The sequence below is a fragment of the Oryctolagus cuniculus genome, chromosome 5 (assembly GCF_051225735.1).
Source record: "Oryctolagus cuniculus isolate XC-2025 breed Fujian yellow rabbit chromosome 5, ASM5122573v1, whole genome shotgun sequence".
Classification (NCBI taxonomy): Eukaryota; Metazoa; Chordata; class Mammalia; order Lagomorpha; family Leporidae; genus Oryctolagus; species Oryctolagus cuniculus.
Window position 1 is genome coordinate 7,659,855 of NC_142871.1, and position 14,732 is coordinate 7,674,586.

Sequence of the window (14,732 nt, forward strand, 5' to 3'; positions counted from 1 at the left end):
GCATGGAGTCCAGGAATTGTGGGAACTGGGCTTGTGCTCCTGCCCTCCAGGCTGTGCTGCCGTCCTCTGAGAGCAACTAAGTTCTCAAGGACTGTCTGCCATCAAACATAGATACCGTATCACCAAAACAATAAAATGGCCCACTGCTCAACAGTGTGCCAAGTCCTTCTTGTCTTGGTATTTGTGAACAAGAACTTTGGTAAGAAACAATTTACCAGGTGACAAACACATGAAGCCGCTTCCTAATACATGCATGACGGAGACATAAAACTATAAAAACTGTGAATTCCAAGAACTCTGAGCTCAGTCTCCTCGACTACAAAATGAACACTATGTAGGGCCTACACAGAACTGGTGGAGCATGATATTTAAAGATGATTCTAGGGGTCAGTGCTGTGGCGTAGTAGGTTAAGCATCTGCCTGCAGTGCCAGCATCCCATATGGGCACCGGTTCAAGTCCTGGCTGCTCCACTTCCAAGCTCCCTGCTATGACCTGGGAAAACACTGGAAGATGACCCAAGTGCTTGGGCCCCTGCACCCACGTGGGAGACCTAGAAGAAGCTCCTGGCTTCAGATTGGCCCTGCTCCAGCCATTGCAGCCATCTGGGGAGTGAACCAGCAAATGGAAGACCTCTCTCTCTCTCTCTCTCTCTCTCTCTCTGCCTCTGCCTCTCTGTAACTCTGCCTTTCAAATAAATAAATAAATCTTTTTTTAAAAACGCACATTAAATTAAAAGGGAGCTAGCTACAAAATAGTAAATATAGTATGTCAACATAAATACACACAAAGAGACTGTAGGCTAAGAGCATAAAAGGAGTTATTTTGTGCACTGGTTAATACATGATCTTTCTTTCTGTCTGCCTATATTTCTAACTTTCCCATGGCAAAAACGCAATCTTTTGGAACAAGAGAAGAAGCGCAGGAGGGCTGTGGCGCCCTGGGCCTGCTGAGAAGCTAGCGAGACGGAGCTTCCCACCACAGGGCAGGCCCGGGGAAGCAGTGCTGACACCTCCTCCAGCTCTAACATCCTGTGGTGCTATGAAACACACACACAAATGAAGCCGTGAGGGAAAGGGACAAGCTTCTCCCTTCCCTGCGTCTCACAAACCCCGCGGGATGCCAGGAGCGCAGACGTCTGTTTCCTGGCTGTGTGACTGATGAGTGAAAGACCCACAGGCACCCCCAGACTAGCTTCACCCCCACGCCGCGTACCAGGGGAAAACACCCACACCACACACCTGCCTGCACCTGCAGCCTCCTGACCGTAAATGTGCTGCCCTGAAGCCCGGGCCTCAGCACGCCAGCCATGAGGTGGAGGAAGTGAGTTCTCCGCTCCTGTTCTGAAACAGCATGGACCAAGGCCTGAACAGAGCATGCGCCAGCACACCTCCTCCGAGGACGGCCACGAAGCAGATTCACTAGCTAAGGCTGGTCCACCAGATGCCACGTCAGTGAGAGCCACGTTAGACAATGAACCCCTGTAGGCGACTGAGGAATTCCTCACAGAAAACACAGACAAGGACTGATCTGTAAGGTGACGAATTAAAATGGAAAGGTGTGAGTTTCCAAAACGGTGAGGGTGAGCACAGAGCACAGGCTAACAACCTGCTGCAAATAAAGTTCTGGAGGAAAGTTTAAAAACCACTCTGTGGGCAAATCAGGTGTGAGGAAGGCTCTGGTGCTGGGGGACCCCTCAGGTGCGCCCTCACTGGTGGATCGCAGCCTGCTTCTAGCCTGCTTCTCCCGCCTCCTCTGGGGACGGGCGCCAGTGGGAACGCAGGTGGAGTCGCCGACTCACAACCATGAGAACAACGCAAGGCTCTTCAAAACATTCTTGGAAACATGGACTGAAAAGTGACTTTGCCTAGGACAGAAAAACTTCTGAAACAGGTAGACTGTTTTTTCATAAAGCCCACTTTCCAGGAACCTTCCATCTGAAGACACTGCAGGGAGAGGAAGGTGACCAAAGAGGAACTAAGAACACACACAGGGGACGGGAGAGGGGTGTGGGCCTGAGGTCAGCAGGACGCGTTTCTCAGAGGGGACGGAGCAGGACGGCCAAGCCCTGCGCACCGACACACAGATGAACGCCAGGAGGCTGTGGATCCGCCTCGGGACAAGCGGTCTGCTAGAATTGACCAGGGCAGTCCCAAGCTACGTGCTTTCAGTGAGCCGAGGTCCCAGGCCACCCTGCAGGGAAACAGAGGCAGCAGCTCCGAGTGATCCAACTCATCTCCCTCAGGAAACAACAGCTAATGGGCGAATTGGGCTTCCATACAAAAAGCAACACAGGACAGAGGCTCGGTCTGCAGCCACTAAGTGTGGGGTCCCATCCAGGGGCAGCACCTCGAGGTGCTGGCAGCATCTGAGATTGACCAGGAGCCCTGGGAAAGAGAGTCAGGCTCTGGTCTCCCCAGAGCCCCAGGACGCACGCAGCACTCTGGACAGAAAGAGCAGCCGCAGCGGAGGAGGCTGGAGTGACTGAGCGGCCCTCTCCGTGTCACCTGCAGCCTCCGGGGTCAGCATGCTGCAAACACCCGGCTTCTTTCTCATCTTCACACGCCTCACATCCCTGCCTTGAACCATGGCTCAGGACAAGCCTTTCCATCACTGGAAAATTACTTGTCTCCTTTATTAACAATACTGCTAATGGCAACGATTTGAGAGGTTAAAAATAAAAGCGGTATTCAATTTTCAATTAAAGCAGGAGGATCAATCAAGGGGCTGGCACAGCTGGTTAAGCTGCCACCTGCAACACCGCCATCACATACTAGCGCTGGTTTGGGTATGGGCTGCTCCACTTCCAATCCAGCTCCCCGCTAATGTGCCCGGGGAAAACAGTGGAAGATGGCTCACGTGCTGAGCCCCACAGGGGAGACCCAGATGGAGTTCCAGGCTCCTTGGCTTTGGACTGGCCCAGCTCCAACCATCACGGCCATTTGGGGAGTGAACCAGCAGATGGAGAATATCTCTGTCTCTCCCTCCCTCCAACTCTGCCTTTCAAATAAATAAAATATTATCTTTGGAAAAAAAAAAAGAGGTTGCTAGTTGCATGCCATAAAAGATTATGTACCAACGGGGTCATCCCCTCTCGTGTACACCGTTTCAAGCTTCAGACTCACCTTTCAAACTACATCGGCTGCCCAGCCTCCCTGCACTAGTCCTCTGGTGTTTGGTGGACATGCGCTTCATCTGCCGAGGTGTGCTGGGGGGAGAGGTGCCATACAGATTTTCCGTATTCGTCTCATCGGGAAAGTCCTCCGGATCCGAGTCAGGACTCTTGCACGCAGAATCTCCCGAGGTGCACTCCTGCCTATACAAGACAGTAAGCAGAGGAGCGTTCAGTCAGAGGCGTCGAAGGTAAACCACTACTCTTGCTACAGCACCCTGGGCCACTCTTACCACGACCACTGGCTGCTGGTCCTGTTTGCAGAACTCTCAAACAGGAACAAAGCCAAAAACTAACAACTCAGGGATCAAGGGAAAAACAGCCAAGGACTAGAAGGTGAAGTTAGGCAGGACTGAGAACGGACTTGTGAGCCCACGACTGACAAGCTAACTGGCGAGCGGGCGAGTACAGTCCTCCTGAGCTCCAGGGCCTCTACTCTCCACGGGAAAGCAGCACAGCGACGCTTCACTGACCCACGCAGCACGCATGGAGGGCACATCTGAAGTCGCCAAGCAGCTTCAGTGCAGAGCTGTGCAGGGGAAGACGCCACGGAAGAGGACGGGAACTCAAGGACACAGGAGGGGACAGGAACTCAAGGACGTCACGGAAGGGGACAGGAACTCAAGGACATCATGGAAGGGGACGGGAACTCAAGGAGGCCACGGGAGGGGAAGGGAACTCAAGGAGGCCATGGAAAGGGGGAGGGAACTCAAGGAGGCCATGGAAAGGAGGAGGGAACTCAAGGAGGCCATGGAAAGGGGGAGGGAACTCAAGGAGGCCACAGGAGGGGACGGGAACTCAAGGACATCACGGGAGGGGACGGGAACTCAAGGAGGCCACGAAAGGGGGAAGGGAACTCAAGGAGGCCACGGGAGGGGGGCGAGAACTCAAGGACATCATGGGAGGGGACAAGGAACTCGCTTCTCTTCACCTTCAAACCCAACTTCTCATGAAACACTGCCTGCCAGTTCCCTATCCCCCGCTAGTTTCTGGAATAGTATCACTTTGACGAAGTTCTGCTTTTGAAAAGCTAACAATAAAACTTAATAATACAAACCAAGAGCAAATGCAATTCTAAAGCAGTGAACTAGGAGTCAATTACAAAATTCTTTCCACTTAGGAATCATCAATCTACCCCATTCTTATTCTTTATGAAATATACATCATTTTGTAAACATGACACCAAACTATATACAACATGCAACTAGTTTTCTTGCTAGCAATTTAAATCTTGATATAAAATAAAAATTATTTCAAAATCACAAGGAAAAAAGAAAAATGATTCTAAAAATTAAACATCAGAGCATAGGGCAGGCAATACAGCATAGCAGGTTAAGCCAAGGCCTGCAATGCTGAATCCCACATCAGAGCATGGGTTCCCATCTTGGCCAACCACTTCCGATCCAGCTCCCTGTGAATGTGCATGGGAAAGCAGCAGAAGATGGTCAAAGTCTATGGACTCCTGCACCTACGTGAGAAACCCGGATCGAGCTCCTGGCTCCTGCCTGTGGCCCGGCCCACAAATGGCTTCATGGCCATTTGGGGCATGAACCAACAGCTGGAAGATCTCTCTCTGCCTCTGTAGCTCTGCCTTTAAATAAATAAAATAAATCTTTTTTTAAAAAAAAAAATGAGAGCATGATTATTAAATTAGTCTGGCAACTAAAACTTCAGGAAAGAAATTATCTTTTGAAAAACAAAAATATGCGGTATTACACAAATTACTGAACTTCTTTAATGTTTTTCTTTTTTTTTTTTTTTTTCATCTAATGCAAAGGCAGAGGGAGAGTTAGAGCCAAGAGCAAAAGCAATTATCCATTTGATGGGTGCCTCTCCAAATGCTGGCAACAGCAAGGACGGGCTAGGCCAAAGCTAAGAGCCCAGAACCGCGTCCAGACCTCACAAGTGGGTGAAGAGGCCCAAGCACTTGAGCCATCATTTGCTGCCTCCCAAGGACGCATCGGCAGGAAGGAGGATCGGGGCGGAGCTCCCAGGACTAAACCTGCACTACCACATGGCAAGCAGCCATCCCAAGCAGCCAGTGTCTGCCCCAGTAATGAAATTTATTAAAAAAAAAAATTCTGACAGATCAAAAACTGATTATTTTAATGACTAATTTTTAAGACTGCTCTAGATACTTTTGAGCAGACATATTCCCAAATACACGTGTACACAAAACACACAAGTAAAATGCCCCGAAAGCCGGCAAATTAAACCATGAACAAAAAATTATTAACAGCATCCACCTGTTCTTTGAGGCCAATTATATTTCAGTCTCATAAAGCCATACAACAAATAACGTGCCTTGGATAAACTTAACATTTCTTTTTTTTTTTTTTTTTTTTGAAAGAGTTGCACAGAGAGAGAAAAAGAGGCAGAGAGAGAGAGAGAGAGAGAGAGAGAGAGAGAGAGAGAGAGAGAGGTCTTCCATTCGCTGGTTCACTCCCCAGCTGCAACAGCTGGAGCCGCACCAATCCGAAGCCAGGAGCCAGGAGCTTCCTCCAGGTCTCCCATGAGGGTGCAGGAGTCCAAGGACTTGGGCCATCCTCCACTGCCTTCCCAGGCCACAGCAGAGAGCTGGATCAGAAGTAGAGCAGCCAGGATTTGAACTGGCACCCATATGAGATGCTGGCACTGCAGGTGGTGGTTTTACCAACTAAGCCACAGCATCAGCCCCAAACTTAACGTTTCTTATAAGCATTTCTTCTGTTAGATTCACTATAAAATAGTTTATTCAGCTGCATGAAGGACAAGACTATAAATGCCAAGGTAAATGCTTTCTTTTCCGTAAGTTTTAGCGGTAAATAGGACAGGCTTTGTGACTATTAACAGCATCAGCTTCGGTGGGATGGACCTCGGTTCAAATCCTGGCTGTACTGCCTACCGGGTGGGCCTTGAACAACTTAGTTTAAATCTCTACATTGCACATATATAAAAGAAACATAATGAATTCTTATACTCTACTCCCACAAACATTAAACCCAATAATGTACCTAACCACAGAGGGGGACTGAGAGTGACAAGACTGAAGTCGCAGGCCTCGGCGTCCTGTGCCCACCCACCATCCACCGAGAGAACCTGAGCTCCTGGCTCCCAGCTTCCCATCCAGAGAGTCCATCCAGAGAGTCCTCCCCAGTGTCCAGGCAGGGCACAGGGACTGGGAACACCCTGACCTTCCCCACGTCTTCTTCCAATTCCACACGGTGAGGCACATGCTTGCTCTGACGCGCTCTCCCCACTAATGAAGTGTGGGTAGGGAAGACTGCAGTGCGTGACTTCTCTACCTCCAGGGGTGCCCAGCACAGGATCACAAACGTTCAGTGCTTTCCCACAAGGGCAGGTTTCACACTGTCATGGGAATCACTAGAAACCCACAGCACAAATGTCGGGTCAGTTAACACAGCCAGACAGCAGGACCATCAGAAACAAGAGCAAACAGAAACCTGGAGAACACGCCTGGGCAGCAGGTGGGAATGCGAACTTGGGAGCTGACACCACACCTGACTACCACATGGATGAAGCAGACACTCCTGAATCTTCCCAAGACTTTAAATAAGAGCACTCATCCAGAAGTCATACTGTCTATATTCTCAAATATGTCAGGAAAGTTAGCTGTGAAGATTTCTCTTAATACAACAATATGAAGAAAATAAAGGGCTAAGCTAAACATAAACAGGCCTGAGTTACTAGTGCCAGCAGTACAGCGTGCATCCAAAACGAGACTGGGAGGAGATTCTCTGAAGGGGGACTTCAAGCGTCAAACCGCAGTGGCCCAAGCAGCAGTCGCTGACGCGAAGACAGAGCTATGAGCTAAAGAGACAGCAGAGCTGACTTTAAAACAAGTGCGATGTTCCCCCGTCTGACCCGCAATCGGAGATGACTCTCAGAGAGCACACATAGCAAAAATGTTAACCTTTACGAGAAGCTTAATTTGGGAAAACAGAAGATTTATGTGTGTGCTGCTGTCCCCTAACTGTGGACAAGCTATTTCTCCACACATGGAAAAGTTCGCTTGGCTCACTCCCCAAATGAAAGTCGAAGGATAAATCCTCGCAGTACTTCTACAGAAGCCAACAGTCGCTTCCGGTGTCTTTTACAAAACAGCCGTCCACCTCGATACCTTCACACAGACACAGCAAACAGCTACTGACTCCGGAGTCTTCCTGAACTATTTAACTATGCAAACAACAACATCAAAAAAAACCACACTGAACTGCAGATGACACTGTCAACGAACAATGCATTAAAATGTGACCAAACATACACATTCCATCCTTCTTGTTATTCAATATGCATAAAAAACGAATTAGGAAAAATGCTACATGGAGCTACCAGCCGCTATACTTACAACCATAATTAAAGTGAATCTTAGGACAGGCACTACACAAAGGTGAAGCTACGTATTTACCACCTTTTTAGGATATACTTTACTCTGTCAGGACGGCATTCACACTTGTCAGAAATGTTACCAATTTACATTCCACCCAGATAACTTAGTAACTTAATTATAAGTCAAAACAAAGTCCAACATTAAAGAAATAAAAAAGAAGCCCAACACTCGATTATAAAATTCACAATGTCTGCCTTCCTATCAAAAATTAACAAAGAAACAGAAAAATGGGACCCAAATCAAGAGGAAACAACCAATAGAAACAGACCAGAAATTACTAAAATAAAAGTTAAGAGATCAAAACCTTGCCCAAAATAGATGGTTGGAGTTAGGGCAGATTAGACACTGCAGAAGAAAAGATGAGCGACCTTGAAGGCTTAGCAGAGAAACTATCCAAAATGAGCCAGCCCCGGGGAGCAGAGCGGGCACAGTCAGTGCCCGGAGACAGCACGCACTGGACCGAGCACATTATCAGAGTCCAAGGCTAGCGGAGGGGGGCCAGGGAAAAAAATCTCTGAAAATAAAGGCTGCAAAATTTTCAAAATTTAAGTTCACCGCTCCAACAAGCTCAGTGAGCTCCAAGAAAACTACCAGGTTCTAAGTATCTATACTGTAGCAAAATTGCTGTAGACCAGTAATGAAAAATAAGACATAAGTCTTAAAAGCAACCAGAGGGAAACCATCTGGGAGCCTTGGCCTAGAAGTAATACATGAGCACAACAGGTAGAAAGAAATCAAGCAAGAGTTTAATCTTTGAAAGAAAAATTATATATAAGATCTAGGAAAATAAATACTAGTGGTAAATTCTAAAGAACTTGCCTCATGTCAATTAAACGACCGTAGACATCCCAAACCTCATCTATTGTAGCTCATGTGAGATGAGCTAATGTGGTCAGGTGACTGCCTTGGTGTTTACGTGGACACCAAATGTTTTCGACGAGGACAGCAGCACAAAGTCTACCTCAGCTGCCCTGAGACGTTTCCCTTACTCACGTTTAAAAGCACACGAACGTGAACATTCTGGTACTAAACTTCTAACTGTTACACAAGTCGATGTTTTACTCTTTTAACATAAAACTGCTAAAGTATGCTGCTCACTTCAGAACAGAACCCGGTCCAAGAAGAGACTGTCTTAGAGTCAACCCAAGGGGATCTGGTGCAGCTTTAACTGGAAAACTGTGTGGAAAGAAAGCAAGACAACAACTCCCGTTTCCTGGGGTAAACAGTTCTGCTGTGACAGTCAGGAAAGGGGTCACCTGCAAAACGACGAAGCTGGGTGAGCTCAGGAACACTGTGGTTCCGCACAGGCCCTCAGCAGAGGTTCACGCTCGTCACAAGGTCTTCAGCAATGTCTCAGAAATACGACGGTTTTATATTCCCCAGGGAAGTGCAGCGCTCGCCTGTGTGCAGCTCCCTTCCACCTCCCTATTACCCTGTTCTCCCTATGGAATAACAGGAAGGGTATTTCTGCTAGGAGGGGAAAGTGAGGAGAGGTGTGCAGGGATGGTAGACTTCAGGTGTAAGAATCTGGGGCCGGCGCTGTGCCACAGCAGGTAAAGCCACCACCTGCAATGCCAGCATCCCATATGGGCACTGGTTTGAGTCCCAGCTGCTCCACTTTTTTTTTTAAGATTTATTTATTTATTCGAAAGTCAGAGTTATGAAGAGAAAGAATGAAAGGCAGAAAGGTCTTCCATCCGATGGTTCACCCTCCAGTTGGCCTCAATGGCTGGAGCTGCGCAAATCCAAAGCCAGGAGCCTGGAGCTTCCTCTGGGTCTCCCACATGGGCACAGTGGCCTAAGGACTTGCGCCATCTTCCATTGCTTTCCCAGGCCATAGCAGAGAGCCGATTGAAGTGGAGCAGCCAGGACTCGAACTGGTATCCCGGCACTGCAGGTGGCATCTTTACCGGCTATGCCACAGCACAGGCCCCTGCTCTACTTTGATCCAGCTCCCTGGTTATTGCCTAGGAAAGCAATGGAAGATGACCCTAGTGCTTGGGCTCTGCACCCACATTGCAGACCCAGAAAAAGCTCCTGGCTCCTGGCTTTAACCTGGCCCAGCCCCAGCTATAGTGGCCATTTGGGGAATGAACTAGTGGATGATGATCTTTGTGATCTTTGTGTGTGTGTGTGTGTGTGTGTCTCTTTCTCTCTCTCTCTCTCTCCACCTCTCCTCCTCTTCCCCCTCTCCCTCTCTGCCTCTCTCCCCCTTCTCTGTAACTGTACCTCTCAAATAAAGTAAACCTTAAAAAAAAAAAAAGGATTAGTACAGCTTACTTGGCCTGTATGATAAATCAAAGCTATGCTGCAGGTGGTATGGTTGCTTCATATTACAAGAGCCAATTTATTAATAAAGTTAATATCTACTATCAACCTATAGATGAACATTTCTCAACTAACTCCCAGGTGAACTATCAATCTGCAAGCGTATCCAACATTTATAGTTCAGCTTTTGCATTGACTCAGATCATACAGTCTTCATAAACTAGTTAGTCTTGATTATTTTTCAGGACAATCAGACTTTTTTTTTTTTTTTAAGTGGAATTCAGGAGTCAATGCTGTGGCATAGTAGGCTAAGACGCAGCCTACAGTGCCGGCATCCCATATGGCCACCAGTTAAGTCCAGCTGCTCCTCTTCTGATCCAGCTCTCTGCTAATGGCCTGGGAAAGCAGTGGAAGATGGCCCAAGTGCCTGAGCCTCTGCACCTGCGTGAGACACCCAGAATTAACCCCTGGATCCTGGCTTTGGATTGGCTCAGCTCTGGCAGTTGCAGCCATTTGGGGAATGAACCAGTGGATGGAAGACCTCTCTCTCTGCCTCTCTCTTTCTAACTCTGCCTCTCAAATAAATAAATCTTTAATAAAAAAAAATACAGTTGGTTAGAATCACTATGTTCCTAAAGTTGTGCTTATGAAATGCATGAAGTTTGTATTCCTTAAATAAAAGCTTTCTGTGCTTCAAGTAAAAACAAAACGAGGCAAGGGAGAGGGGTGGGGAGAGGCCACTGCCTCCCTTCAATTCTTTGCCATGGGACAGCTGCCCTGAGCGGCATCGTGAGCCCCAGAAACTATTATGCAATGCTTTTTTCTTACTCCTGAGCGATGCTCTTGGGAAGGTCAAATCAAAGTCACTATGTAAACAGAATGTAAAGAAAAACCCAGTCAGCACATTTTACATTTTAGCTGCCTTAATATTTAAGTATTACCTAAAAATAACCATTAAATTTTTGTTTGTTCCTTAAAAAAAATAAAGGGTTTCTGGGGAAAAATAAATAAATAAAAACTATTTATCAAATAAATAAGTAAATAAATAAATCTTTAAAAAAATTTTAAAAACTAAAATTCACTTTTTTAAAAAAACAAGTAGCTTGAGAAGAGCACAGGACTCCTGTGGAAGTGGGCATGCAGCCCCCCTCGGCCGGGCTGCAGCTGAAGCTCCAAGCCAGCAGGCGCGGTGCCTCCCTCCCACCGTCCCTCCAGGCCTGCGCCACGCCTGGTATGGATCATGTGCTCAGTGACTACCTGGTGAATAGGGGTTGGAGCTAACCAAGCCATCTGACTCCTCAATCATCATCTACATTCTCTTATAACACAATCGGATTTCACTGTTTTCAGAATATATTTTTTAAAGGTTGCAAGACTAAAGATTGTTGATTTCTGACAATAATGCTGCCTAAGTGATACTAAAACCCTGGGTACAATGACCAAAATGAAAGCAGCAGGGCACAGTGTAAGCAACAGCCAATCTGGAATCAGACTAACATGGGCTGAAACCCTTATGCCCCCACACTTATTAGCAAGAATACGAATTTTAATCCAATTACTGTGTTTTCTCGCAAACACTTTCATTATAATTCTTCTTCAATGCCACTGAGACTTGGGCCGGCCAGTTAATCAGAGAACTACACAAGAAAGTGGAAACAGTGGTACAGCAGGTTAAGTCACTGCTTGGGTCACCTGCATCTCATACTGGAGCGCAGGTTCAAGGCCCAGCCACTCTGTTTTAGATGCCACTTCCTGTGAATGCAGCCTGGGAGGCAGCTGCTGATGGCTCACGTGCTTGAGCTCCGGCAACCAACATGGGAGACCCAGAGTTCCGGGCTCCTGGCTTCAGCCGGGCACAGCCCTAGTTGTTGCCAGCACGGAAGAGTGAACCAGCAGATGTGTCTGCGTGTGTGTGTGAGTCTGCCTTTCAAGTAGATAAAAATAAACACTTAAAAAAAAAAAAAAAAAAAAAACTGGGGCCAGCGCTATAGCATAGCGGGTAAAGCCACCACCTGCAGTGCCAGGATACCATATGGGCGCTGGTTTGAGTCCCAGTCGCTACATTTCCGATCCAGTTCTCTGCTGTGGCCTGGGAAAGCAGTACAAGATGGCCCAAGTCCTTGGACCCCTGCACCTATATGGGAGACCTGGAAGAAGCTCCTGGCTTTTGGCTTCGGATCGGCTCAGCTCCAGCCATTGTGGCCATTTGGGGAGTGAACCAGCAGATGGAAGACCTCTCTCTCTCTCTGCCTCTGCATCTCTGTAAATCTGCCTTTCAATAATAAATAAATCTCTTACACACACACACACACACACACACGAGGGTTTCAAAAAATCCACAGGATTCAAAGGTAAGTTTATTTTAGTGAAAAAATTTTGAAATCCATGCAGACGTTTCACAATATGCATTTTTCATGGAACTTTCTGAAGTACCCTTGTATATTGAAAGCATTAAAAATGAAACTTGCAAATTAAAAAAATAACAAATACACTCTGGTGGCTGTAAGTCTGGTGGCCCCTGAGGAGCCTAGCTGCTGCAAATCAAGTCAGCATCCCATCACCTCTTCTTGAATTTGGGATGGCCCTGGAGTGCTCTAACCAATGAAATGTGGCGAGAGTGACCGTGGGCTGGTTCTACGTCTAAGCTGCCAGAAGGTGTCCTCGGTGCTCTGCCTAGGAAGCCCAGCCCAGCAAGGTGGAGAGGTCGCACCAAGCGAGCTAGGTCAAAGTTACCTGGGCTCCCTGGGCCAGCCAGCGTCAGCGTGCAGGAGGCTACTCTGCATCCTCCAGTCGTCCCTGATCGGCAGCCAACACCACAAGCAGAAAAACCACTCAGTACTGCGAGGGACAATAAACGGCTCTGTTTTAAGCCATTAGGCGTTGGCATGGCTTGTTGCGCTGTAACAGATAAATGTCGCGTACACAAGCCTCAAGCATGTCTCTCACTTCAGGTGCACGGCTGGGTCCCGGCTGCTCGCTACTTTGTTGAGGGCCATGGCACTGTTTCAGAGAGGTCCCGAACAGACGTGAGCACCGAGCTCTGTGGCACGGCATCTCCAGTCTCTATCTACTTTTCTTTAAAATAGGAGGAGAATGTAAAAGCTCCTAGATTTCCATGATTTTTCTTCCTAAACCTTAACAGCTCTCTACTACACCTAATTTGATGGCAGTACATTTGCCTGTGACTCATCTACTGACACTGTGAGCATTCTAACTTAGTTCATAAAGAAAGCACAATTCAATTATCTTCTGCAATCACACTTCACAGATTTGTATAATGGTGTACCACATTATACAATTATAATAAAAGGCAGAATACAGAAATACATTTACAAACTAAGAACTCTTGACAAGCACGGAGTTCAACTGAAAGCCACAAGTATTCTAGAGTGGCCTATAAGCTACAAGCACATTTTTTTTAATTTATTTGTTTGTTTATTTGAAATTCAGAGATAGAGGAGGAGAGACAGAGAGCAAGCTTCCATCGTTGGTTCACTACCCAAGTGGCTGCAATGGCCAGGGCTCAGTCAGGCTGAAGCCAGGAGCTTCATCTACGTCTCCCATGTGGGTGGAAGGGGCCCAAGCACTTGGCCCATCTTCTGCTGCTTTTCCAGGCCATCACCAGGGAGCTGAATTGGAAGTTGAGCAGCCGGGACTCAAATCGCTGCCCACATTGGATGCCAGCATTGCAGGAGGCGGCTTTACCTACTACGCCACATCAGGCCCAAGGCCAGTGCTGTGGCACAGCAGGTGAAGCCGCCACCTGCAGTGCTGGCATCCCATATGGCCGCCAATTCAGGTCCCGGTTGCTCCACTTCCAATCCAGCTCTGTGCTGTGGCCTGGGAAAGCAGTAGAAGACGGCCCAAGTGCTTGGGTCCCTGTACCCACGTGAGAGACCCAGAGGAAGCTCCTGGCTTCTGATCAGCACAGCTCTGGCCGTTGTGGCCAATTGGAGAACGAACCAGCGGATGGAAGACCTCTCCCTCGCTCGCTCTCTGCCTCTCCTTCTCTCTGTGTGTAACTCTTTCAAATAAAATAATAATCTTTAAAAAAAAAAAATCAGGCCCAAAGCACATGTTTTAAATAAAATGGATAGTGTCAGGTCCTAGAAAGATAGCCAGGTGGATTGGGCCTGGTGGATTTATATCTTCTGGTATAGATCTTTTATTTCACTCATAGATTTATACAAACTGTATTTCATCAGCCCTGAACTAAGCAGAATATAAAAGAATGCATCAAGACAGAAAACAAATATATATGAGACAAGTCACCCACAGGTATACACTTTACTCACATTTAGAAATGAAAATAACGAGCCGGCGTTGTAGCATAGCACATTTAACCACAGCCTGGGATGCCGGCTTTCTATATGGGTACTGGTTCGAGTCTGGCTGTCCCACTTCCACTCCACCCTGCTAATCTGCATGGGAAAGCAGCAGCAGATGGTCCAAGCGCTTGGGACCATGACCCCCATGAGAAGTCAGTTGCAGCCATTTGAGGTGCGAACCAGTAGATGGTAGATCTCTCTCTCTGTCTCTCCCGCTCTGTAACTCTGCCTTGTAAGTAAGAGGAAGGAAGGAGGGGAGGGGAGGGGGGGGAGGGGAAAAAGGAAAACAGCCAGGGCTGGCATTTCGGCACAGCAGGTTAAGCCGTCCCCTGCAACACTGGCATCCCATATGAACACTGGTTCAATTCCTGGCTATTCCACTTCCGATCCAGCTCCCTACTAATTGCCTAGGAAAGCAGCACAAGATGGCCCAAGTGCTTGGGCCCCTGCATCCATGTGGGAGACCAGGAAGACTGTCCTGGCTCCTGGCTTTGGACTGGCCCAACCTTGAATGTTTCAGCCAGTTGGAGGGTGAACCAGTGGATGGGAGATGCTTCTCTCTGTTTCTCCCACTCT

The 14,732-nt window shown here is 47.7% G+C and overlaps 1 protein-coding gene across 7 annotated transcripts in view; it reads right to left on the reverse strand.

Moving 5' to 3' along the window:
- Positions 1–14,732, reverse strand: part of MAP3K4 (mitogen-activated protein kinase kinase kinase 4) — a 127,666-nt gene that overhangs the window by 79,908 nt on the left and 33,026 nt on the right. For all 7 annotated transcript variants that reach the window (XM_051855156.3, XM_051855155.3, XM_051855158.3 and 4 more), the window contains exon 2: positions 3,124–3,314. In XM_051855156.3, the coding sequence (XP_051711116.3) occupies positions 3,124–3,314 (191 nt within the window). The remainder of the gene's footprint in view (positions 1–3,123; positions 3,315–14,732) is intronic.